This window comes from Stenella coeruleoalba (genome assembly GCF_951394435.1).
Source record: "Stenella coeruleoalba genome assembly, chromosome: 14".
Lineage (NCBI taxonomy): Eukaryota > Metazoa > Chordata > Mammalia > Artiodactyla > Delphinidae > Stenella > Stenella coeruleoalba.
In genome coordinates this window covers 60,305,740-60,331,759 of record NC_137160.1, presented here as the reverse complement: position 1 = coordinate 60,331,759, position 26,020 = coordinate 60,305,740, and the positions used below count along the sequence as shown (strand labels likewise).

The following is a 26,020-nucleotide window of genomic DNA, read 5'->3' as shown; positions in this document are numbered from 1 at the left end:
AGAAGAAGTCTCCCAAATCCCAAACAAATAAACAAACAACAACAAGCCCACATCTCATTGCATGATAGTAAAACTGCTAAAAACAAAAAGACAATAAGAATACCTTAAAGAAGCCTGAACAAATAGACAAATTCCTTTAAAGGAGCAATAAATAGACTGATGGCTGACTTCTTACAGAAACAGTGGAAGCCAGTGACAATGGAAGCATATTTTTAAAGGACTGAAAGAAAATAACGGCAAACCCAGAAGGTACACCCAGCAAAAATATCCTTCCAGGGCTTCCCTGGTGGCGCAGTTGTTGAGAGTCCACCTGCCGGTGCAGGGGACGCGGGTTCATGCCCCAGTCCGGGAGGATCCCACGTGCCGCGGAGCGGCTGGGCCCGTGAGCCGTGGCCGCTGAGCCTGCACGTCCGGAGCCTGTGCTCCGCGACGGGAGAGGCTGCGGCAGTGAGAGGCCCGCGTACCGCAAAAAAAAAAAAAAAAAAAAAAAAATATATATATATATATATATATATATATATATATATATCCTTCCAGAATATAGGTGAAATGATGACATTTTCAGATAAATTTTATAAAAGGCTGTAGCAAGGGCAGACTAGGAAGCATCAGAGCTCAGGAATACTTTTCAACCACAGCAGCATCGTTTGGGAAGCATTTCTCTCTCTGCCTGGTTTTGGAAGCAGTGTGGACACCTTTGGTCAATTGTGAGGCGTGGGGAGGCTAGGAGGAGAGAAGTTCTGAGATTCTTAGTCTTTACTTCATGGTCCCAAGATGACCACTAGAGGTAAAGCCAGCCAAATTCACGTTTCAGTCTGGAAAATAACAACAGGAAAAAAGTGATGGGAGTGAAAATAAGAAAATGAAATGTCCCAGAAATTTCCAGCAGTCTCCCACTTACTTCTGACTGTTCAGTAGCACATGATTATCCCCCCCAACAAGAAATGTCATTGTTTTCATCCAGCAAATGCTACTCCAAACAACAGCAGGCTCTGTGGGTGAAGAAGGAAGGGAGAGTGGGGTGGAGAAAAGGCAGGTAGGGCTGCTGCAGCCATGCCAGTTTCACAGGAAATCCATTATCCTAACTTTGTAAAAACTCATTGTAATGCCTGCTTGGATTTCCAAAATGTCTTTTACTCAGAGCAGTAAACATCTTCTTAAAAGTTACATTCTATTCTCTGAAAGCCTGTGTGGAGTTTTACAGTTTGTTTGTTTGCTTTTTACAGATGCTTCCAGGCTGAATCTATAGAACATGGTTTGGACACCACAGAGATTGTTTTATTCTTTACGGTCAATAAAAATGTCCTCTTAGAAGTCAAAGAACATCATTAGAAATGGAATGCAGAGGAATAAACCTAAAACTGTTCCCCAAAAGTTAAAAATCAGATTTTTTTAATTGAAAGTGTCCTGAGGCATCATTCCTTTCCATTGAGGTAGGTCCACGAAGTGTATTTACTCATCCTTAGGATAAACCGTCTAACGGTGCTAATGAACTCCACCCAACTGTGCTCTCTGCACAGCCTAATGAGAAGCAGACGGTCCCAGTGGCCCCCGCCCTCTGCTCTCCCTTCGAGGCAGACAGCTTCAGAAGGAGCTGTTTGCAGAGGGGGCCAGTCATTCCCTTTCTCCTGGTTCACTGTGCCAGGCAGAGGGGAAGGCACCCCTTTCATTACAGCAGGGCAACACTGTCCCTCCCCTCCAGACTGGCCACGAGACCAGATTTCCACCTCTGCCCAGCTGCCCATGGTGTAGGGTTTGCACATTTGAGGACAGAGATCCAGCGCCAGCTCCACCCCTGGAACAGGTTAAGTGCCTGACAATTAGCTTCTGATTGTGGAGGCACCCACTTCAAAGACTTCCAGCTCCACAACTAGGTGAGGAGCTGGCCGCCCACCCAGGAAGGTCCCCTCTCAGAAGGCCCTGGGTGACCCGGGTAAGTGACCACTCAAGTAATCCCTCTTCTTCCTTCCTGCACCCCAGTTCCCACTCTTATGCTTTAAGTTCGCCAATAAAGAGTGAACCCACAAAACCTCACACACCCAACCTGGGGCCCTAATAAAGGCAGAGCCCCAGGTCTTCACCCCCTCCCTCCCTCCACCCCGACCTCGATGTGTGGCCCCAGGTGTGCTGTGTGTCCTCCAGGACCTGCGAGTCATGAATCTTTTTTCCCAAAGTTCCCTGACGGTTGTCGCTGAGGTGCGTCCTGCAGTCATAAGAGCCACAAGGCCCGGTCCAGCCACATCGCTGGATCCTGGTCAGGGAAATGTCTGCGGAGGCTGCTGCAGGTAGGAGGGCCCAGGTGAGCGCCCCAGGCATGCCTGGCCAGGAGCATCGCTATCATAGGCTGAGACTGACAGGTAACCCTCTGCTATAGAGACACGTACAGCAAATCCTAGCTTTTGCACTGCAACAGCCCACTTTAAAGACCATGTTCCTCTGTGGTGTCCAGAGTGACTGGCCTGGGGCAAGAGGCCTGAAAACCAGGCTTGCTTACCTGTTGGGAAGGGTATTACGACTTCCTTTAGTTTTTAAAAAACCAAGGTTGGAGAACTCCAATCAATTTCACCCCCTCCCTGTCACTAGGATTAGACCAGAGGGTGGGGGGAGGGGGGAGGGTCAGCAGCCCTAGAACCTTCTGAAAGGCCACCAGAGAGGCCCAGGCCAGCTTGGGACAGCCCAGCCGGCAGGGTCCTCGTGGGTCACAGGTCACAGGTCCTGTGGACCCAGTTGGAGCAGCATCCATGGAGGGTGGGTGGACTTGAGGACATGCGTCTGCAGAGCCCAGCCTGCCTGTGGGCACCAAGGGGCCTCAAGGACCCTTCCCCACTCCACCAGTCACCTCCTTCACTCACTCCATCAGGTAGAGCAGGTGACCAAGGAGGCAAGGAGAGAGTGAACAACTATAAAAACACAGCATGGCCTGAAGGGATTTTTTTTTAATTATTGGATTAAGACTAGATTTCAGGAAGAACTAAAAGTGCATTTCCCTTCATCCTCTACATGCAGGGGAGGAGGTCGGTGAGAATGGTCACTTCATCTATAAAGCAAAGGAATTGCCACTTCTCAGTCCTCTGAGCCAAGAGACAGCAGGAACCACCCTCCCCTGCGGGCGGAACTGGTGCCGTGTGACACCGGGCACTCGTTTCCTGTGGCCCCTGTGACACCTCACAGCAATCTGACTGGCTCAAAACAACACAGGTTTATCATCTCACAAGTCTGGAGGTCAGAAGTTCAAATGAGTCTCAAGGTGTTGGCAGGTGGTGTCATGTCCAGATTCCTCAGCCTGTAGCTCCCTCCCCGTCCCCAAAGCCAGCAGCCTCGGGGGACCCCTGAGGGTCCAGGGGAGGGTCCCCAGTCCACGGGACCCGCTCGGATAATCTGGATAATCGCCCTACTTTGAATTCAGCTGACTAGCACACTTCATTCCATCTGCAGCCTTCACACCACTTGCCATGGTCCACAGCACACCCAGTTTCCAGGGTTTACAGCCTGGGCATCTCTGCGGACACTATTCTGTCTGCCGTTCTGAGGGACCTGCTTCCTCCTCTGGGAAAGCGGGGGGCATGGGCTTGTTGGAAGGATGGCGTGAACCGTGAGTGAACTGGCGTTTACCCCATTTGTGGAGGTCTCCACCCTCACCCAGCAGGGGCCCGAAGCCTGCTCTAACCTGAGCACCCCTCCAGCTCCCCCGTGACCACCCCTCCAGCACCCCCGTGACCACCCCTCCAGGCAGAGAGCAGAGGAGAGCTAAAGCTTTCAAACACCAGAAAGGTAATGAGACCTCTCTCATTAGAGTTCAAAACATTAAGCTCAAGACAATTATGCATTAACACTTTTAACAATAGAAAGTGGAGGAGTTTTTGCTTTGAAATTTTCTGCTTTTAAGCCCCTGTTCAAGCTTTGCACTCCCCTTGCTAGAGGTTCAATCTGAAAGTTGGTACATAGGACAAGCCTCTTACACATTAGCCCAGGGGGCAGGAGGGATACATAAAGAACCCAGAATTTATCCTCTTCAATTATTAAATCAAAAAGCTGTTTGGGACTTCTCTGGCAGTCCAGTGGTTGGGACTCCGCGTTTTTACAGCTGTGGGCCTGGGTTCAATCCCTGGTCAGGGAACTAAGATCCCACATGCCTCGGGGCATGGCCAAAACATTAAAATTTAAACAAAAAAAAAAAGCTCTTCAACATTTGAGTGAAGGACCAGATACAAATCAACACATAACACATTAAGCAATTATGAGACATTATAAAAACTTAATGCTTGCAATGAAAGTTAACAATGAAATTAAAGGTATTATTCTATAGCATCTTTTCATTAGACATCACAAGGGTTTACCCACATTATTGCTATAATTATCCCAATTTTATAATGGAAAAACAAACTTTACATCAACTATCTGTTGTCTTCTAAGGGAGAGGAGAGAAGTTTTGTATCTACCCTTAGAATCAAGACAGACGTTTCCTTCGGTTGGTAACTACACTTTGAATAAAAAACATAATAGTCCGATTTGTTTGAGATGATAAACCCACTAGCTGGGGGTTTCCGGGGTCCGGCCTCAGGACTTAAGATTGCACTGCCGGGACTTCCCTGGTGGCTCAGTGGTTAAGAATCCGCCTGCCAATGCAGGAGACAAGGGTTCGAGCCCCGGTCCAGGAAGATCCCACATGCCACGGAGCAGCTAAGACCGTGCGCCACAACTACTGAGCCCGCGTGCCACAACTACTGAAGCCTGTGCGCCTAGAGCCCGTGCTCCACAACGAGAAGCCACCGCAACGAGAAGCCCGCGAACCGCAACGAAGAGTAGCCCCGGCTCGCAGCAACCAGAGAAAACCCGCGCACACCGCAGAGCAACGAAGACCCAACACAGCCAAAAATAAATAAATAATTTTTTTAAAGACCACACTGCCACCTGGTGGCAGGATCGAGTTTTACAATGATTCATTTTGAGAGCCTGCCAGACTTTGGTTTGCAATGAAAAAGTGGTTATCATTTAACTTCAAGAAAAATGAAAGGGTCTGAGGGACAGGGGGTTGGAGGTGCCGAATTAAAACAAAACGTCCAAATCTTAGAAAAGCCATTAGTCTCATCCCTCCTGGGGAACAAAGCCCGACCCCACTGACACCTGGAACCCTGGAACCCTGGAACCCGGTAAGTGGCCTCTGGGTGCCCCTGGTGGAGGAAGCAGCACACTTCCAAGATCCTTCTGTTTACCTTAAAACCAGCCGTGCCATTCAGCCAAAACCAAATCGACGAGGCTCTAAGGTTAGGAAGCCAAATACAGTTATTTACCTACTTTTAGAAAGCCTGAGAGACGCTCCAAGCACAGGTGTCACGTGAAGCCAGTGAATTCTGGTGATCCTCATTCAAACATGTCACAACAGTTAAAATATTGGAAAAAAAAGAAAAATACGAGAAAAAAAAATTGGGGCTGAGGTTTTAAGGAGAATTTCCTAAGACAAGGCGATGTAGCCAACAATTTATGGACAAGAAGAGGACGCGCTGCTGCATCTTGGGGTGAAGGTGGGAAGAAGACTCTTCCCTGATGTCTTGGGGAAGGGCTCTTGGCAGGGGGTATCCTGAGGCTTCAGGATCCAAAACACTCCCCAAGACGATTCCTATCTCAACCCAGTACAATCCACACAGAACTAGAGTCAGGTATAAATCTGACCAAATTATCCATGTTGAGGCCATGCTATCTCCATCACTGGATGGTGGGCTTTCGCCAGGCCTGCTCCCTGAATGCTCACAGGGACACCCCGGGGGGCGGGGCCGGCGAGGGCCCAGAGCCCCTGGGCTTGGCCTGCTACCCCGCCCTGCCCTGCTGACCTTTCAAGCCAAGCCTGAGATCTGCAAGACAAGCAAGATGGAGTGAAGGTCTTCCACTCGGTGAGCACAGCTGGTCACAGGCCCTTTCATTCTCTCCACTCTGGCATCCGAACCCACTGAAGACTGAGGGGCAGGCGGCAGGGCAGGAGGGGGGCGTGGCACCTCGCAGCCTGGCGAGGAAGATGCTCGGGAGTGGGTGGCCGCCCAGGGATTCCTGCATCGCGTCGAGTGAATTGTCGCCCGTGAGAAGAGCCTCGGTTCTGCTCATGGATCTACTGCCCCTGTTGGAATAGAGTTTTCAGGTCGTTGTGGTTCCCCTACAAAATCAATCAAATCAAACCCCTTCCCAAAATAAGAAGTGACGTGGCTGGAGACCAAGGTGAGTTTTAAATTTAAGTGAGTATCTAAGCAAACGAGGGAGGAGAGGAACCAGACTGCTCTTGACATGCCTCTGCCTGTCCTAACGCACAAAAAGGAGGCCTCGCTCAAAAACGAAGAAAGGAGTATTCCCAGATCATCCCAGTTCTATGCAAACACACATAAAGGGAAACTACCAATTTTACCACAATGCCTGAGTGTCCATTTGGAAATCAGCACCATTCTTACACTAAAAAGCTCCAACTATTTTCCACAAATGATCAAAGATTTATCAAAATACACTTCATGTGTTTTATTTGGTGACGCCCCCTCTGACAGCGAGGGACAGAGTCCCCGTTTCTCGAAGGCGCAGAGGGACAGCCATGGCATCTGCTGCTCCAGGCAGCGTGAGTGCGGGAACCACTCCCTCCACCCTTGTTCCTGGAGGTGCCACCCCTGCGACACAAGGATAAACCCTCCTGAGGGTTAAACTTTCAAGTCTACTCAGTAGAAATTAGGTGCTTCCACAGAGCTTGTAAAAACTGGAGGTGTCACGAATCAGGAGAGACTGAGGGTTAACTTCTGAGACTTAGAATCCTACCTGTGTGAGCTGAAATGGTGCACCTAGCATTTCAGCATTTCTGAGACTTTCTTATTTAATATTTTTTGTCTTTTTTTTGTTTGGGGATTTTTTAAATTTTATATTGAGTATATAGTTGATTTCCAGTGTTCTGTGAGCTTCAACCGTACAGCAAATTGATTCAGTTCTACATATACATGCATCTATCCATCCCTTTTCCGATTCTTTTCCCATTTAGGTTATTACAGAATACTGAGTAGAGTTCCCTGTGCTATACAGTAGGTCCTTGTTGGTTATCTGTTTAAAATATAGTAGCGTGTCTATGTTAATCCCAAACTCCTAATTTATCCCCCCACCTTTCCACTTCGGTGACCATATTAACTTTTCCCATTAATGGGAAGAGTCAGCATCCATGACAATGGCTGTCCCATGTGGTGCTCGTCCTGGACGGCTGCTCTTTCCAACAGTCTACACATATTCCCTCCCTTAGTTCAAGAGCCACCTTCAGAACCACTCCCCTTTTTACAGATGAGGAAACTGAGACAGCAAAGTTGAAAGCTCATCCAAGGTCACATGGAAGCCAGCGCTCAACCCCGGCCGTCTGAGGCGAGCCTCAACCACAAAGCCTGTGAGTCCTCTCCCCACCGTCCCTTCAGTTGTATCTTTATCCACAAACAAGGGGCAGGACCTCGTGGGCCTCTGGGCACCAGACCCTGAGGAAGACAATAGCCCTGTAGTCTTCCCTCTAAGAACCCATTTCTTGAATCTAATAGTGAGGAAACAGCAAAAAAAGCCCAAATGAGCAATTTTAGACGGTGGAGGTGAGGGATGACTGTATCTTCAGAAGCCTCAATGTCATAAAAGTCAGAGGCTGAGGAACTATTTCAGGGTAAATGAGCCTAGAGGGACAGCACGACCAAACACCACACGTGAGCCAGCCTGGATCCTGCACTGAAGCGGAGACGCTGTAAACGACGCGGACAAAGTGTCCAATCAGCGCTCGACCTCCTGAGGTTGCCAACTGCACTGCACACCCGTGAGAGGAGAGCTTTCCCAGGAAACCACACGGAAGTGGGGACGGATGGATCATACATGCTCCACGCCACATGCAACCTAGGCTCGGCTGGTTCAGAGAAAATAAAACGTGGGTGCATGTGTGCATGGGTATATACGCGCTCGTGTGAATGTGCACGTGTGTGTACGTGTGCCACACGCCGGTAGTGCGTGCATGTGCATGTGTGCATATAAAATGTGTATTTGTGTGTGGAGAGCGAGCACAAAGGCTGAAGCAAATGAGGCAAAATGTTAGCGACTGACGAATCTGCCTAAAGGGTATATGAGTGGGTTTTGTGCACAATAATTTCAAAAACTGTTTCCAGATCAAAAGTCAATTATTTTAATAATTTTGTTAATTGGCTTATAAAGACACGTTGATTTTAACAGTATTAATATATATTTACACTAAGTATTATGTTAATTATACATATTTGATACTCAGCTCAGCATTAAAGCTGTTAGTTCGTTGTCTAAGGAGTGGGATATCGGAATTCTACGATAGGCTTTTCCATAATTTCTAAGCTTCTATAATCAATTAGTGTTACCTTCATATTCAGAGAAAAAGAAATCAAAAAACAAAAGTGCATCACGTATAGTTCTCACTGGCTGCTTACCTGTCAGAACAGCCTCCTTTAAATTTTTAAGATATTTTTACATTTTCTAACTCAGGATCATCCATTTCCACTAAGCAGCTGTTAGAAACTTCTAAACTCTTGCTATATCTTTCTGATACGTGACTAAACGGCAGAGTATAAATGCAATTTTAATATGTTTATTATGTTCCCAAAACTATGCTGGGTTCTTTAAAATGCCCTACAGTCCTCACCACACCCCCTCCCTGGCTTACAGAGGAGCGTGACCAGCAGGCGTGCTGCTGACGAGGGGCCCTTGCAGAGGCTCCACTGTGTGCCAGGGCAGAGCTGAGATCCGAATCCTGGCTCGTCCCTCCTCTGAAGCCCACGCTGTGTCCTGCTGCCTCTACAGGTTCAGTGAAAGGTGTCTGCATTTGGCCAGATACCGTTTCAGCTGCAGAACTGGCTCCTGACTTGATCATGTCAAGCCAATACCCACTCTCTGGATATTTCACTTGAATTCTTGACCCAAATAATCAGACAACTCGCCCACCGTCCACCTCACTTGTAGGTGGACAGTACCTGTTTCCATCTGCTAAGTGTCTGCTCTTCCAGCCACTTCGCACCCGGTGAAGCAGCCTTACGAGGGGAAAGCTGGGGCACAGGAACAGAAACGCCCCGGGTCGTAACTAGGGAAGTGACCAAGCCCAAACCATAACCTATGCCCTGTCAGCCCAGGGCCCAGGCTCGTAACCTCTTTGACAGGCTTCCTTCCCAAGCCACTCATGTTTCATACTTGAAACTATAATGCTAAACACCATTTATATAGCTAGTCATCTAAGTTATTAGCTGGTCGAAAGCCCAGCTATAAAGAGCCTGGACGGCAAAAACACCTTAAATTCTGAAACCATATTGCGGCCACGCCCCAGCTTCTAGCCACCAATGCAGTGTGTAATAAGCGTGTAGTGTTGCTCTTGACGCCAAGATTTTCAAAAGCAGAAAACTGTTTAATACTCTCAGTACTGAGTGCCTGGGACCAAAGCGAGCTCTCGCTTTTACTGACCGCCATTAGGCCACTTTCAGTTTCATCCCCCTCCTTCTCAAAGGCGCAGGGCACAGGGGAGGCCCACGCCTGGGACCCGGACTCGGCTCTACACAGCGGGCCTGGACAAGCCCGTTCCTCCCAGCTCTTCTCCTCTGTTAAAAAGTTTAGAAGTTTGTTCCGGAAAGGAGATTATATAAAGCACCTGACATACAATGGGTACCCCTGAAAGCAGCTTCCGTTGCTCCTCAAATTTTAAGGCTGCTTGACCACGTTTTGGACCGTCTGGGCCCAACCACCTGTTGACTAAGGTACAAGTGTGTTTAGGTATCTTTTGCTTCCCGAGAACAGGATTCCCCTGGATCCCACCATCCAAAACTAAATCCCAATTTGGTGTCATCTCACCCCAGCCCACGGCCCCCAGTGCCTGGCTCAGGGAAGGAGTCAACGTCAGTAACATGTGATGAAGACCTAAGCCAGGTTCGCAAGCTCAGGTGAATCCGGGAATTGCACAGGTAACTCAGAAGTAAAACAGTCTGAAACAGGAAGTCAATCTTCTTAATGTGGGAACCAAATCCGTACCTTGAGGTTTTCCAAAGTACGAATCCCCAGTTTTTAATGTAAATTTCTCCATTTCCAAAACATGGAAGAAAAACCACCTCCATCCAACACACACACAAACATAAGGGTCCGCAGCACGTGCAGAAACACACAAACAGCAAGGACGTGCGGCCACGCGAGGGTTCCTCACGTGAACGTGCACCCTTCGCCACCCTCCCCTTAGACTGACTGACCTCCTTCCCTAGTTCTGTGCGCATTATGTCCACACAGGCACACAGAGCAGGTGGCTTTTTAGGGCAGCATTTGTCAACAAACCCCAACCCTGAGAGACGCAGCTTCAGCAGAAGGGGCGGGACCTTTGGGAGGTCTTGGCGTCACAATTTCCACGCTAGATTTGTCAGTGACAGAAAACATTCCTACGATGGGTCCAAGCTGGAGAGCAGAGGAGAAAATCGTGTATTAGGTCACAGAACACGTACGAGACATCCCGAGGGGATACTTGGAAGAGTGTGCGCTTCCCAGTAAGAACTTTTAGGTGAAGGGAGAACTAGAGAAATCATATTCTGAGTAAAGGACACGTTTACGTCACCGTTTAAAACATGCAAAACACTCTATATGCTGACCGTTACATACAAGTGGGGTAAAATCTTGATGCAAGGATGAGAATGGTCCACATACATTTCGGGTCAGTGGCCTGCCAGAGGGAAAGGTCATCAGGGAAGGGTATAAAGGGGACGTCGGTTATTATCTTTGATGATTTACTTTTTAAAAGCAGCCGAGAAATCTAAGGCAAATATGGAAAAATAAAACATCAAAGCTGAAGAAAACTTCACAGTGAAAAAAATAAAATCCAAGGAGGGAGGCGACCCCATTCTGCAGGCACTACAGCTTACCTTACCCCCCACTGCGGGGTGGGGAACACACCAGCTTCTGCAATGTCCTTTTTTAGAGTTAAGAGATCTAAGTATTGGATGGAAGGAAATATTTACATATTTAAATAGTGTGAACACTACTCGTTGGGAACATTTATAGCATTTACTGCCTCAACCAAATGCAGAGATGTTATAAGACTCGTTAAAAACTCAAGAACGGCAGCTGTGTCCCTTGCACGGCCTCACCATGCCAACATTATAAAGACGAACACACAAATTTTTAGCACTTTATAAAGTTCACATCCAGAACCTAAGTATATATTCCAATGTACTTATCTCTCTGAAATTCCACCCACCACTTGTCTGACAAAGGAACACTTTACCCAATCAAAAACTAAGGTTCTTATTAAGCCATTTCCTCATTACAGAATGTAGAATCTTGATAAGAAACTGACTTCTTAAAACATGTAAGGAAATTCTCCAGTTGACAAATTCCATGGGGGCAGCGGGGTGGGTCTCACAGTGTAAGAGCATTTTTCCCTTGAGAGAGAATTCATTTAATTTGATAAATTAAACATGATCATTAAACTTTTACAAGAAATTCTGAATTTTATTTCAATAATTTCATAAAACCTAGTTGATGGCAAAGTACAGAACAGCACCCAAAGACATACTTTGCAACAAAGCTCTCCTTTGCTTCTCAAAAGTTTATCTTTAAGTTGGAATTTTCAAATTAACTATTTCCCTAAATTTAAATCAAAGTAGCTTGATACACACCCTCACACATTTATCTATTACATATTGCACATTTAAGGATACACACTTTGGATGAAAATAGTACACAATGAAAAAGCAAGTTTGCCCCCAAAACTACATTAAACTCTTTATATAACCCCTGACAAACCTCTACGTCTTGAAACATGGAATGTACTAAAATGAGTACTTCTTATTGCTCAGGAATGTAAAATAGACAATTACTTGCAATTCCAACTGTCCATAACTTGGTTTGGAACTTAATTGTCAATAATTTCTCTCTCCCAAAAAAAGATCTATATTTTTTCTCAAGGTCCTTAAGTGTGTACATTACCTGACATCCTTTGTTCTCTGTAGGATTACAAAGAGCATCGAGATTTTTTTTTTTTTTTTTTTTTTTTTGCGGTACGCGGGCCTCTCACTGTTGTGGCCTCTCCCGTTGCAGAGCACAGGCTCCGGACGCGCAGGCTCAGCGGCCATGGCTCATGGGGCCCAGCCGCTCCGCGGCATGTGGGATCTTCCCAGACCGGGGCACGAACCCGTGTCCCCTGCATCAGCAGGCGGACTCTCAACCACTGCGCCACCAGGGAAGCCCATGTATTGAGATTTTAGACCATGAATTATCAAAACCCACACACCTGGTTTAAATAATCATTAAATCTTTAAGGACCATATACAGAAAAGACTGAGGTCACACTCTGTTCTCCAGCCTTGAAGGTTACATAAACCAATGAGTTCCACAGCCCCCTTCTTTTATTATAACGTTAATAAAGTTGTTTAGTTATGCTCATACTGGTTGTATTTAAGAGCTGAGATTGCTAATGGCCAGTCATTTCTTCTCACTTCTTTGGTAGATAAAAGCAAGAAAAAAAGTCTCAGAAAATCTAGGGCCACAAGGTTCCACAAAGAAATGTTACAGTCGGCCCTCTGTCATCTGTGGGCTTCGCATCAGTGTATACAGGGGGGCTGACTACTCAGCCATTTTATACAAGGGACTGGGCATCCCTGGATCTTGGTTTCCACAGTGAATCTTGAAACCAATCTGCCCTTGGTCACAGAGGGACAACTGTACTGTCTTTACAGTGAATCAAAGGCATCACAAAAGGACCATACTAGAGACAGTACCTGATTTGGACAGGATAGAAAGCATCTCCTCTGCGTGGTAGATTACAGTGGTTAAGAGCCGGCGCTCTTATGACCAGACCATCGGGATCCAGAGGCTGTGCTGTTACCTAAAGCTGTGTAGACCTGAGCATACCTAACTTCCCTAAACCTGTCTGCTCGTCCCCTACTAAGGACATAAGAACAGTACCTATGTCGCAGGATCCAGGGGAGGATTATGACTTCACATAAAACTAACACCTGGCGCACTGGGATAAGCATCTTGAAGACCATTCCATGCTTTGAGAAACACACGATGGGTGAAATAAATTGCTTAGGTGGGCAATCACTTTGGGTGTCTGCTAGCAAAGTGGTAATTAAAGCTCAACCCCACATTTCTGAAGTCATTTATTTTTGCACAGACAGCTCAGACCTATTTGCGAGCAAAAACCCTTTACTGGTGTTCTAGCAACGCTAACTTCACAAAGACAGCTCTTGCAATAAGCAACCCCTCAAGCTGATTCCTGCAACTTAACGTTTTAAAAAGATTAACATATAAAGAACTCTGAAAATGCCAGGTTCCCTATATTACGGGACTTAGGTCTTACTTGAACCTACTTGGTGTCTTGTCTTTTGACATTTAAAAGCCTCTAAAGCAGTTGTCTTGGCTGCAGATTACAATGACTGGAGCTGAAAAACAAATGACCGAGCCGGGTCTCCACCCCTGACCAATCTTCAGGCGGTGTATCTGCAGGTACCGGCCAAATGTCAGGATACTTTCTGGAGCACATCACACATGTTAACACACGCTGTGGCTGCATACCACCACTAAAATCTAGCATGATGAATAGTTATCTTAGTAGTTCCCTGCACCTTTTTTCAAGGTGGGTGTTACATATAGGAATAACTGGACAACAAGAAACGCAGTTTTAAAACAAGAGAAATGCGGTAATAGGAGTGTATGCATAATTAGAAAGGGAATTACCTGGCCAATAGAGCTTTACATTGTAAATAAAATGTTCATAACCTTACAGTCACAAACATGATCATAAAAATATTTTAGGATCATAAAAAGTACTTTTGCAGTCACTTATACTTGGTTTTCAATAAACCAGAGAAAGCAGATTAAAATTTTTAAAAGATACAAGTTTGTATGTAATTTATGATTATGCTTAAAAGAACACCAGTATTATAAGGAAATAAATGTTCATAAAAACCGATGCAGTTTAGCATTTATTTTTTATAAACTATTTTCTGAATTCCCTAAGATGCACACATCATTATTTCTACAAGCAGAAATGTAGGAAGCTAGAACTTCTTTCCCTTCAAGGATGATGTTCAAACTTCTCTGCACCAGTTCCTGCAGGCTGGGCATTCCCAAGATGCCACTGTTCCTGCACAGAACTCTCCAGAAGCACGGCTTCTACCAAGGTGGGCTCTCAAGTGTGGAACTGAAGAAGCAGGTGTCCCCATGTCCTACCAAAGAGCCCTTAACTTCCAGGTCACTAAGAAAAGACCACCTGCCAGCGGGACCCGGGTCCCAGTGACCGGCTGTTACTACCTGATAGAACATAAATACACACACCACCATCGTCTGTTGAAATCAAATTCCTTTTTGTTGCTTTTCAGAAAGGAAAATGACACTTCACCACATTTTTAAATAGTTTATTTATTCACACAATAGTTTATTTTCCTTTGAAAGCTAGAATATGAAGATCATTTATTTACCTTATTTTGTTGTTTTTCCATATGGTAAAACTGGACTTTCCCTAATTCTCGTAAAGGTGAATTTTTTAAAATCTATGCACATACCGAAATCACTGAAAGGAATGTGCAAAGCTCTGGGAAAACTAGTACTTGAATGTTTTCAAACTGGCAGAAGATTAAAATTGGGGGATATACCCTACAAGGAACTGTATTTTTTATCTTATTGATAAAGGCTGTTTTCAAAGTGGCATATTCTGAACTAAGATAACTGAAGGAGAAATTAAGAATATTACTTTTCTCTGACGAGAACTTCCGAATTTGATACATATTTTTTTCCAAGTGTCATTTCTTCTTTTTTTTAAGGTAACATACTGCACACTCAGAATACAATTCTTAAATCTGTCTCTTGTAAATACAAGAATGGGCAAAATTAAGGTACACTAGTTATAGAAAGAATGAAGGAAGGTAGAGCATTCAGTGTCAGGTAAGAACTTAAAGGCCTTAGTTACTTGGTTGTGGCTTCAGTGATGGCAACGGTGTATTTCCCTCATGCTGACATTGACAAGTAAGCAGGCAGACAACGCGAAACTTTCTGAACATGTAAACGTAAGGAATGAAGACGAACAGTTTAATCTGTATATTACCAGTCAATTAATACAGTTGGACTCTGTCGGTAGTAAAATAATTTGATCACATTTCGTACAGCAGTTGAGTCTCCTGAACAGTCGGAGCGTGTCCTGCTACGTAAAGCAGTAAAGAAGCCCATGTGGACTTTATGTTGCAGACAACACCCAGACTACATTCTAGCTCAAGACCAACTACTGCATTATGCATCTTGTGAAATGCCTACCTAAAAATGCATTTATTTATTTCCAATTGGGAGGGGGGATTTCTAGCCTAAACACTAAAACCAGACATGTGCATGAGACTATTCCACAGCTGCCTGCGGTACAGTCTTATGACAGGAAATCTCACACTCTGAGCATCTTACGTCCACTATTCAGTCGTATCAAACTGGGGTACATTTTTTCCTACAAAGTTACCAGAAACAGACACTGAGCTAGAGTCAGGAGAACAGGTTTCAGGTCCAGCCCTGCCTCTGCCCTTGTGAGACAGGAGGAAAGTTCTCTGAGCTCTCGTGAAGGCCTCGCATCCCTCAACTATAAAACAAAGAGGGTGAACAAAATGAACTCTAGGGAGCATTCCCATAAAACAGACTTCCACTAAATTTTTGAGAACTTAAACTGTTTAAAAACTGATAGCTATGAAATCTCAAGCCTGATGCTCATCACCACTAATGCTGATTATACAGAGACTGAAGCCGAGGAATTAGTGACTGCACGGAGGGACGGAAATGCAAGGCTTGCTGGCAGCTTTCCCAGGTACCCGAGTGGGAAGGAGCTTTTACAATGACGGCGCCAGGCGGCACCTGCAGCACGTGAGGGGAAGACGTGCCCTTGTTCTTACTCTTGCACTCAAGCAAGGGGTTTTCTAGAAGATAACATACAGCGCAACACCACAGTACACGGGCTCTGACGAGTTCAAAACGTACTTGAAATGAAAATGCAACCAAAATACTTCAGAGCATCTCACTCCATTATAAAAGGTACACACAGACCTGGGGCCAACATACTTCACTGCACCATGTCAAGTCCCAGAGTCCAATTTCCCTTTCAAATATAAGTGCATCTTTCACAAAACCAACACCTATTTTCAAAATTCGCTTGTATTAGACTGTACTTACTAGAAAAAGTGAATCTATTTTTTCTGGTTCCAAAACTCTCTATGCCAACACAGATTAACTAAATGAGACATAAGACTAAGTACAGGAAAGTACGCCAGACCGTCACGCATTTATAGTGCAAACATATTTCACGTGGTTGACGTAGAGATCTGCAAAGGATAAGGTCATTTTTCACAAAGGAATTCCCAAGGTTTACTCAGTAATACCAAATTTCCATAATGGAAATTACTGTGCGTGTCAAACTGGATGGGAAAAAACCTACTTTTAACTATTATTATGAAATGTTATAAAATAAAAGGAATTCTTAGGCTGGTCAAAAAGCAGTGACTAGAATCAAGGAGAATCAGTCTTTCTTGAGAAGACACTAAAAGAACCTGTTAAGAATAGGATAAATTAAACACAATAGAGCCACAGGGCAGACATGTAAACTGACTGAAATTACAGCACTTTTATACTCATGGTATTTTGCTTGTTTTATATTATCCTGAGGACAAATGGATTATGATCTTCCAAAACTCCAAAAACGGCCTGAAATTTTATCAATTCCTTTCCTTAAAAGAATGAGGACTTTGAACCACAAATACTCTAATATCCGCAAGGGTTTCCATGAGATAAATTACGCATTTTATAACCCAGATCACCACACAGCACACTCCCTGGCATCCCATCTAATGACACGACAAACACAAGCTATCGAGCAAGAATCTGTTAACAGTTTTATTATTTTTGTGTTAAATACCATGGGACAGGGTTGGAAGGATGAAAAACTCAGTCAACAACTGCCTCACAAGGGATAAGAAAAATTCTGCCATGATATTAGCAAAGGTAAAGGAGAAAATTTACACTGTAAGAGGCACCATTTCCCCACAGAATACCTCTTGGCATTTCCTGAATGAGTGGGATTAGCAATCTAAATAAATCATATTTCAAGAGGTAACAGCAACAGATAAAATTTAAAGGGATTATTAAAATAACATTTACAAGACTCTGAACAATTCTTGAACTCTTATTAAAACCACAAAGAAAGAACAATTCTTTATTTATGAATTTCATAAAGGACTGAATGTGCAATGACACCTGCTAGGGATGGTCTGGTGACGTTCACGCTGTCCGGGAGCCCAACACTCTGCTCTTACTGTGTTTCTAACCGTGAGACTGTTACAGGCGAGGCCTATATGACGCTGTACACACAAAGAATGGTCACTGTGGGCCACACTACCAGTGAGATGGTAGGTAAACAAATCTTTTTCTGGTCAAGAGAAAAAAAAAGAAATAGCACTCTGCATGCTTCACTCTACAAGATGAATTTCCCTAGAAAGAATCCAATGAAAATGGCTGCAATTACAACAAGAAGTGAAGGAAGAGGACTGGTGACATTATCTCTGAACGATGCAGCTGAGGTGGATCCAGGTTTATCCGAATGTGCTACCTTTCTGAGCCTTAAGCCTTCATCCTAGAAAAAATATATGCACAAAAAGAGGTTTTAAAAACAAATATTCATACGACTAGTGAGCTACAAATATACAGACAAAAGGCAGGTCAGTATGCATGCGACTGGGGGCAAGAGCAGGGACGAGCTGCTACCCAGCCTAAGGAAACTTTCTAGGGTGATACAAACAGTCTAAAACCTGATTCCAGTGATGGCTGCACATTCCATAAGTTTACTAAAAAAAAAATCACTGAATTGTACACTCGCAACGGGTGTCTTCATGGAATGTAAATTATACCTCAATAATGCTGATTTTAAAAACTAGAGCCAAGAAATATACTTCTAAAAAACTGAAAAATCAGCTACGGTTGTATTTACACAGAAGGAAAAATCCCACTAAAATTAACACAATTAAAGAAGAATTCTACGCGCGCACTTTCCCCAAGCCGACAGCATCTTCACGCTGGACTCCATCAGCCAAAGACCACCAGAAACAAAGTTAGGTCATTAGTCTGACCTGCCACAAGCAGGGCCCCACACAGCAGAGCACAGGGAAGAGACATGACTCTACAGGACTGGGGAGGGGGAGTGCAGGATGGAATTTAAACGCAGCGTTTCAATGTGCTCAAAGCAAAGCAGGAGGTCTTTGTGTAAAAGGGTCAGCACCAGAGTCTGGACTGTAGAGGAGAGACAGAATCGTTTCCTTGGAAACTACAAATATAACAGGGGTGGGATGCTGTAGGCAGAGCCCCGCACCTGAGGCTCTGCAACTGGACCAGAAAGGGAGGCCGCTTCTCTGCCATCACAGTGACTCCCATCCTCCAGACCGGGCGGCTGCTCCGTGCTGACTGACACAGCCTCACCCAGCGAAGTTTCTGACAGTCAGTCTGTGACTTTAGGGGACCAGGTTTCTAGTAACAGGACAGCAGTCACTCTAAGCAGGAGGTTGTTATGACACTTTACCAGCTGCAGAATGACCTTGGGGAAAATACTGACACCGGTTTACCTAGGCAGGGCTTTACCTGGTCCATCATCCCAACCAGATGAATACGGGGCAGGCTTTCACCTCCTCAGCACAAGCTCCTGTTTACTTTCTCACACTGATTCGTTCCTCTAGTGTGTGCACTAATAACACCCAGGGGAAGAGTGCACCTGACGTCATGCTGTTTTATTTGCATGACTGGATTTTCTGAGGGTTTGCGGGTTTGGGTCTTGTTCTTATTAGTCCCGTGTGGACAGAACAATGATGCTCAGTCCCGGCAAGAACTTTAAAAGCTACTCCAGGTGATTCTGCCTCCCGGGGTCTCGGGAGGGCCTGAACACGTGTGTTTAAGAGCTCACAGCAGATTCCGATGCACAGGCTGGAGGAAGAAGGCCAGGGCTGCGGAACGTAAAGGGCAGTGATGAGACCCCTCAAGGAAGTCAACCTGGCAACCAGCAATGATGGGCCTTAGTGTGAACTGTTAAAGGTCCAGAAGTTGACTCTGTAAACCAGTGGTCTTCAAGGTTCTTTTGTTTTCTCTTTTAAACAGCAGAACGCTTTTCCAAATAACATCTACAGAACGTTAGTCCATAAAGAGTCGGGACCAGGAATCAATCTTATCACCTATCTCCCCAGCCCGGCCCGACCCAGGCACTTCTCCCTCCCAGCCAGGCGACGGGCCGTGGCTCTCAGTACACTGAGGAGCACGTCTTCCATCACATACAGGACTGAGGAAGTCATGGCACATAAAGAAAAAGTAACAAAAAACAGCACCCTTAAAACTCCACAGGGCGTGGGTGTGGGTGTAACATGAGACCACCGCTCCACTCTCCAGACAGGCGCTGGGGGCAGGGGCCTCTGCGGCGGGGCTGTGGAATAGGAAGAAACAGCCAGAAAAGCCGTCTCAGCACATCAAGCCAAGACATAGTGCCTTTGATTCAGAGTGTAGTTTCCACAGGCTATGAAATAATCAGATGTAGATGACATCCCACAATTTAGCTTATTTACTTTAAGTACATTTTAGTATCAATACTATCTACTTTGACATGAAAAGCTTCAAACAAAGCCTCAAAAAGCAACTTAAAGGTCTTCAGGTCTTGAAATATTAGTAAACTCCACACTATCCCACAGCCCATTGCTCACTCACTCAAATGTGAATGAACGCTGTGCACATGTGCCGTGAACGCAGAGGCGGTGAACACAGCCCCTGCCTCCGAGACACCCCAGCCCGCCGGAGGGAGACGGACAAATGGGAGCCAGAAGAGGTAAGCGGTAGCCTGGAAACAGAGGAGGCAGCATTCCAAGACTGTTTCTCTTTTCTTTTCAGGGGAAGAGAGTCCCAGAAAAGGTCATACTGACAAGGTGATGAGAACCGAGCACCATGAGACGTGTGTGCATGCCACGTGGGCAGGGCAGGGCGCCGGGCCGCCCTCGGAGGGAAGTGCTCCTGCTATAGCAGAGGAGGCTCCTCCAGGACCCCCAGCCCAGTGCTGACTGACACGACCTGGAGAGGCACTTCCAATGGGTGCCCTACATGGAGTTTTAAATTTTCTAACAGCACATTTAAAAAGGTACAAAAAATTGGCAAAATTTTAATGATATACTTTATTCAATCCAATATAACCAAAATATTATTTCAACATGTAACAATACGAAAAAAAAGAGGTTTTTTTGGTTATTTTTGGCACTATGTCACTCACAGCACATCTTATTTCCAACTAAGCACATTTCAAGCACCCTGGACAACGGGGTGCCCGTCTGGGGACAGCACTGCTGCAGCAGGTGACAGGACCAGGGCCCAGAATGCGAAGGCTGCACAAGCGAGAGAGGAAGCCAGCAAGGCCACGGCCAGACCCCAACACCCAGGCCAGCTGCTGGGAAGGGAGCACGGGACAGAAGCAGCCACCGCCCAAGTGTAAGAAGAGGCTGGCGGGGAGCCAAGGCCAGGACAGAAGCAAATTGGGGAAAAGGAGAAAACTGAAAAAGGGTAAATGTAAAAGCTGACAGACAAAATGGCCCAACAACGTTCTCCTCCCCGCTGCCTTCACTGCAATCAAGTTCCTTTCCCAGGAGCGCGCACTTACTCTCAGGTGTCGGTTTTCTTCCGATAGCTTCATCATCTCTCCCTGGAGCCTCTTGCACTCTTCCATGAGCTTCCTCGTCTCAGTATCATTGAGGGAAACACTGTGTGGCTTTGGCACGGGCCCGTCCTGCTTCGCAGCGTTCAGGGGAACGGCTTTGCTGGGTTCAATGTCGTTCTGCAGCACAAAGACAACGGGCAGGGCGTTTTTCAACTGACTAACTCTCCTTACAAGTTTTTAAACAACTTAAACTCCAAACATCCATCTCCAAGAAATTATTTACATGCAAAGTTTTGACAGTTTTCAATTTCATTATTAAAAAGCTTTTTAAATACCCAATGCCCGGTCACCTGTGAACAACTGCACAGGACGACAGCAGTAAACACCAGCAGTCAGCGAGGTCAAAGCACGTGAACCACCCCTCCTCTGCGCCCGCCACCCTGTGCACTTACCTCCGCCAGAGCACTGAGCACACAGCACAACACTGTACTTTTGGCGTTCTTTCCTACAACGCTTCAAAGCCTGGGTAAAGCAAGAGCCATTCCTCTTTGCATTTACCCCTAAACCCAGCACTGTGGCCAACAGTAGTTACTCAGTAAGTATGCTGAGTGATGCCAACCAAAATCCAGACATGAAGTTCATTTTCAGTGCTCTGATTCTGCAATTCAAATGGGGCTCTGGAGGGAAGGGGGGATGTTATTGCAAACACACAATGAAATCAGGAGACTACCTAAGAAAAACACTTGAAAGAAAACCTAACTTCTATTCATGGGGAAAAATAACTGAAGGATATGAGCACCGAAGGGGAGATGATGAACACAAACATGTATCATGGGGAAAAAAGGAGGGGAGGGAGTCCACTTCACGACTTTAAACTCGAATATAAACGATCCCTTCAAATCATTAGTAACACTACCTGCTTTAACTCATGAAACTCAATATGGAACCACAGTGGTACTCAGGCACCTTTAAAATTATGAGCCCCCAAATCTTAACTCCTGCCAGCACTCACCCATTGGAACTAGTGGCAAAGGCATGGAGAGAAAGGCACAGGGCAGGGCCTAAGCATCCCTGAGCCTCAACTCAACACCCATCCACCGGAATCTCATCTCTGCCTTCACAAGCTCCCTAACAGGACTAGCACTATTCTTGTCTTTAACTAAAATTTTACTTGCTAAAAATTTAATTTTTCAAAAAGAAAGGTATAAACCGCTTTCATCATTCAGATTTTCCCACTTCTCTTCAGAAGGGTCCTCGCTGTGACGGGTTTTAGGAAGCCTGCTTCACCATCCGGCACTGTGCTTCCTGTGCGAGCCTCTTGTTCTCCACTCTGTCCTCCCCGTCCCAACCAATCTCATCGTACTCTTACAAATCCTGTTTCAGATGTTTCTGCTCTCCACCAATTTCTTTTCCTATCCTTTTCCTTAACAGTAATTAGAATTCATTTCAAAATGACTTCTCAAGTGTGCACTTTCCAACCTAGAACTAGTCCAGCTTCTGGGAACCAGAATGGCACATGGCCTTCCTCTGTGAAGAGGAACAGTCAACAACATGGCAACTCAGCAATCTTTAGGTTTGGGGGAAAATATCACACTCATACCAGAAAGGTGACTAAGAAATTACGAGGAGATACAAAAGGCCAAAAAGTGAAGACAAAAAAAATTAGAATGAGGAATCATCAAACTCTTCACAATTGGCTTTTTATTTTTAAACAAATTCTTGAAATTCCAGAAAATTGAGAATTACGAGAGGGAGAAAGGGAATTACCTCCCATTCTCTCATCAACCTAAAATAACTATTATTTATATATTATCTTCCAATATTCTCTTTCATATGCATATTTTATAAAATCAGCATACATGTAACTTTTTAATCTTTATTCATTTATATGTACATCTTCTAATTATCATTTTAAATGACACGATGTCATTAAATATTCTGTTCTGTGCCTTACCAAAATTACTTCAACATTTCACTCTTGTTAGACATTTGATGGGTAGCTTCCCACTCTGGGATTTTAATTAACATGTCAATCAATATCTTCTCATGGTGGCAGAATTAGATTTCTCTTTTTATTGAAAATTTTCCTTAATGTTGATATATTGCTTTTACAAGAAAAAGGAGAAGAAATGTCATAACCAATGTGTGGAGCATAATGTTAAGACGAGAGTGCAAATGGTAACAGTGAAGCCTAAACACTTGTCCAAAGTAAGCCAAGCAAGTCACACAACAGTCACACTGAGTAAACCCACTTACCCCACGTGCTCACGACCATTTAGGCCCCTACAAACCAGGCAACATACAGAGCAGAAGCAAAAAAATCTAATTTATTGATTGATTAATTAATTTAAGTAGAACCATGTATAAGCTACCTGGGCGGTGGTTAAAGGGGGTGGGGTGGGGGGAGAGTCACGGGTGTGGAGACAAGCTGGGGAGCCTGGTGGGAACACTAAGGCTGCTGAGACAGCTACAAGCTTCCGTTCAGGAGCGCCACGGTGAGGTTTGGCTCCAGAAAAACAGCGTGTTCCTTGAGAGCTGCTTCAGACTAGTCCCGAAAGAGGAGACTGGCTGTTCTGAGAACCATGGAACAAGCAAACTGGAGGGACTTGACACGCTCTGATTCTGAGGCAGCTGAGGAGTGACACTGCACGCACATTATATCTAACACTGCAACTCAGAACAGACTCGACGGTCAGGTCATGGTATCGAGATAAGAGAAAACACGGTATCTCGTACATTTTCCACTCTTTTATATTATTTAGCCTACCTGCAGTAATCTCCTATCTATAAGTTGAATTTACTTCTGCACTTTTTTTTTAAACAACCTTTAGAATTTCAGTTCCAATATTCTAAATTATTCCTTTTGGGGGTAATTAGAAAAAGCGAGGACATTGGGACTGTTCAGAAAAGGAAATATAAATACAAGGCAAATTCAGTTTTTGCACTGAAGCCTTGGGATGGACAAAGGAGCCAAAGAATGTAAACACGAAGCTACATTCTCGTAACTCCTGTTAAGAGTAAGGGATCAAGTGTATTACAGGGAGGTAAAAGGCAAGGCCAAGAGCCACAGCAGGAAACTGTCAGAAGGCCTGAGTAAGGCCTTAACTGGGAAGAGGTAGTATTTGAATAATAAAGTTACCGAAGATATATTTTCACTCTGAACAACCCACTTACTCTTTTTCTCTAGGATCATGATTCCCAGAAGTAAATAACTAAAATCACAAAATTTTAAACGTATCAGACATTTAGATAGAGGATCAGGTTTTGTTTAAGCCTTAGTATACACATTCCCTGCAAAGCCAAATCAAAGTATCAGCAGCCTGTTCAAACTGTGCGGTTCCCGGAGCTCCCAAGAAGCAGGAAATGAGAAAGGGAATCATATAGCATCCAGGACACCACCAGGAGGTCACTGTCATCTACTGATGCGCTGGCATTGCACTTGAGTGAATGTTAAGTGTACATACACACACACACACACACACACACACGGAGACATGAATAAATTCAAATATGACCTAAGATCTTTAGGGCTTCTGCCACAAATTCTCCTACCCTGGGGCACTGTAAATAACTAACAATGACCGTTAAAGAAGGGTTAGTATTATTTGTACTGGATAAGAAAACATAAAGCAGTAATCTCATTTATCTTTTTTTTAAATATATAAACACAAATACTTGCCTGGAGAGTGATATTCACCAGCTCCCACCTTTACTGCTACACCTGCTGGTCTGTTCACATTTTTTTTAGAGGATGCTCCCCAAATCTCAGTGACAGGGAAAATTACACCAATTTCATAATAATGTTCCCACTTACATTTGTCCTGCTCACTACTGAGATTTTATTAAGTATGGTATTTGTTGTTTTAGAACAGAATAGTTTGTATGCCTGGTTTTTAAGTGACTGTGGTTCTACTGTAATTTTAAACATATCTGACATTTTCAACTCTAATTCCTTCACAACACACAATAAACACCTCGTACGTGCTGGGTGACCACATCACCATAACCAGTGACACTGGCAGACTTGTCTATCTGTTAGCTCCCTGAAACAAACCTTCTGTTTCTCCTGTTTGAACACACTGAGTGCCCTGGGCTCATTCTTCGCGCTATAACTGGCAGGTGCTGCAACTGTGCTGTTGATGCTGCTTGGCGGAGCGACAGCCAAGGCCGGCCCCGGCGGAGCAATACCCTGAGGTGCAGGGGAAACACATTCTCAGATTCACACCAAGCTCTGACTTCTCCTGCGTGGGACTGGGAATGACTAACACAGAAATCATTAGGTTCTAAAACAATCACCTTATTCTATAAAGATGTGTTACGCATAAGAAATAATAATAAATAATAGCTATGTTAAAGCAAAAAATACAACCCATTTCTCAACTTTTTCTATTAATTAGCTATAATCAACTTGCATTATGTTCACTAAATGTAGAAACCTTATTAAACTTAAGCCAGCCTCACGTTCTCCTAGAATGAGTACCCTCTGTGTGGCTCTTAATTTTTGTTACTACTCAATACTTGTCAGTACCTGAAGAACAAGCACTTCATATTTTCTTACCTTTGCTAACACTCTAACTGAACAATGTTAAAATGAATTTTTTCAAGGGTTCGAAAATTGCAATGATTTATAAATCTCTCCTGTATTCAACGACACCCCTCCCCAAACACATACACACACACACCCACTTACCCCCCAGGATCAAGAAACAAAGACACACAGAACATTCTAGTATTCCATTAGTATCTCCACAGTTCTCTTCCTATCTTCTCTAATTCCTTTAATACACATAAAAATAATACTATACAAAAAGGTTGGAGCAGACTCTGAAATAATACTTACTAAGGGCTTCCCTGGTGACACAGTGGTTACGAATCCACCTGCCAATGCAGGGGCACGGGTGCGATCCCTGGCCCGGGAGGATCCCACATGCCACAGAGCAACTAAGCCCATGCGCCACAACTACTGAGCCTGCACTCTAGAGCCCACAAGCCACAACTACTGAGCCTGCATGCCACAACTACTGAAGCCCACACGCCTAGAGCCTGTGCTCTGCAACAAGAGAAGTCACGACAATGAGAAGCCCGTGCACCACAACGAAGAGTAACCTCCGCTCACCGCAACTAGAGAAAGCCCACGCACATCAACAAAGACCCAATACAACCAAAAATAAAAACAAACAAATAAAATACTTACTGATATCCAGGTCACTGTACATAACTAAGACAACTCCATCTTACTTAATAATGCATTGTCCCCAATCTGTTCTTTGTCTCAACAGAAAATAATGTATATTTCATTACAAAAAGTCTTTATACATAGGGCCCCTGAAATTCCCTATTCTTAACAGTCCTTCA

The 26,020-nt window shown here is 44.7% G+C and overlaps 1 protein-coding gene across 3 annotated transcripts in view; it reads right to left on the bottom strand.

Annotated features, from left to right (window-relative positions):
* Positions 1-14,265: 14,265 nt before the first annotated feature.
* VAPA (VAMP associated protein A) overlaps positions 14,266-26,020 on the bottom strand; it is a 40,446-nt gene continuing 28,691 nt past the window's right edge. The window contains exons 5-7 of one of the 3 annotated variants that reach the window (XM_079942976.1): positions 24,720-24,854; positions 20,669-20,842; positions 14,266-17,626 (exon numbers count right to left, since the gene is read on the bottom strand). In XM_079942976.1, coding sequence (XP_079799102.1) covers positions 17,468-17,626; positions 20,669-20,842; positions 24,720-24,854 — 468 coding nt within the window. In that variant the 3' untranslated portion in view covers positions 14,266-17,467. Of the gene's footprint in view, positions 17,627-20,273; positions 20,843-24,719; positions 24,855-26,020 lie in introns of those variants that run through there. The other 2 variants (XM_079942975.1, XM_079942974.1) reach the window with 2 other exon arrangements.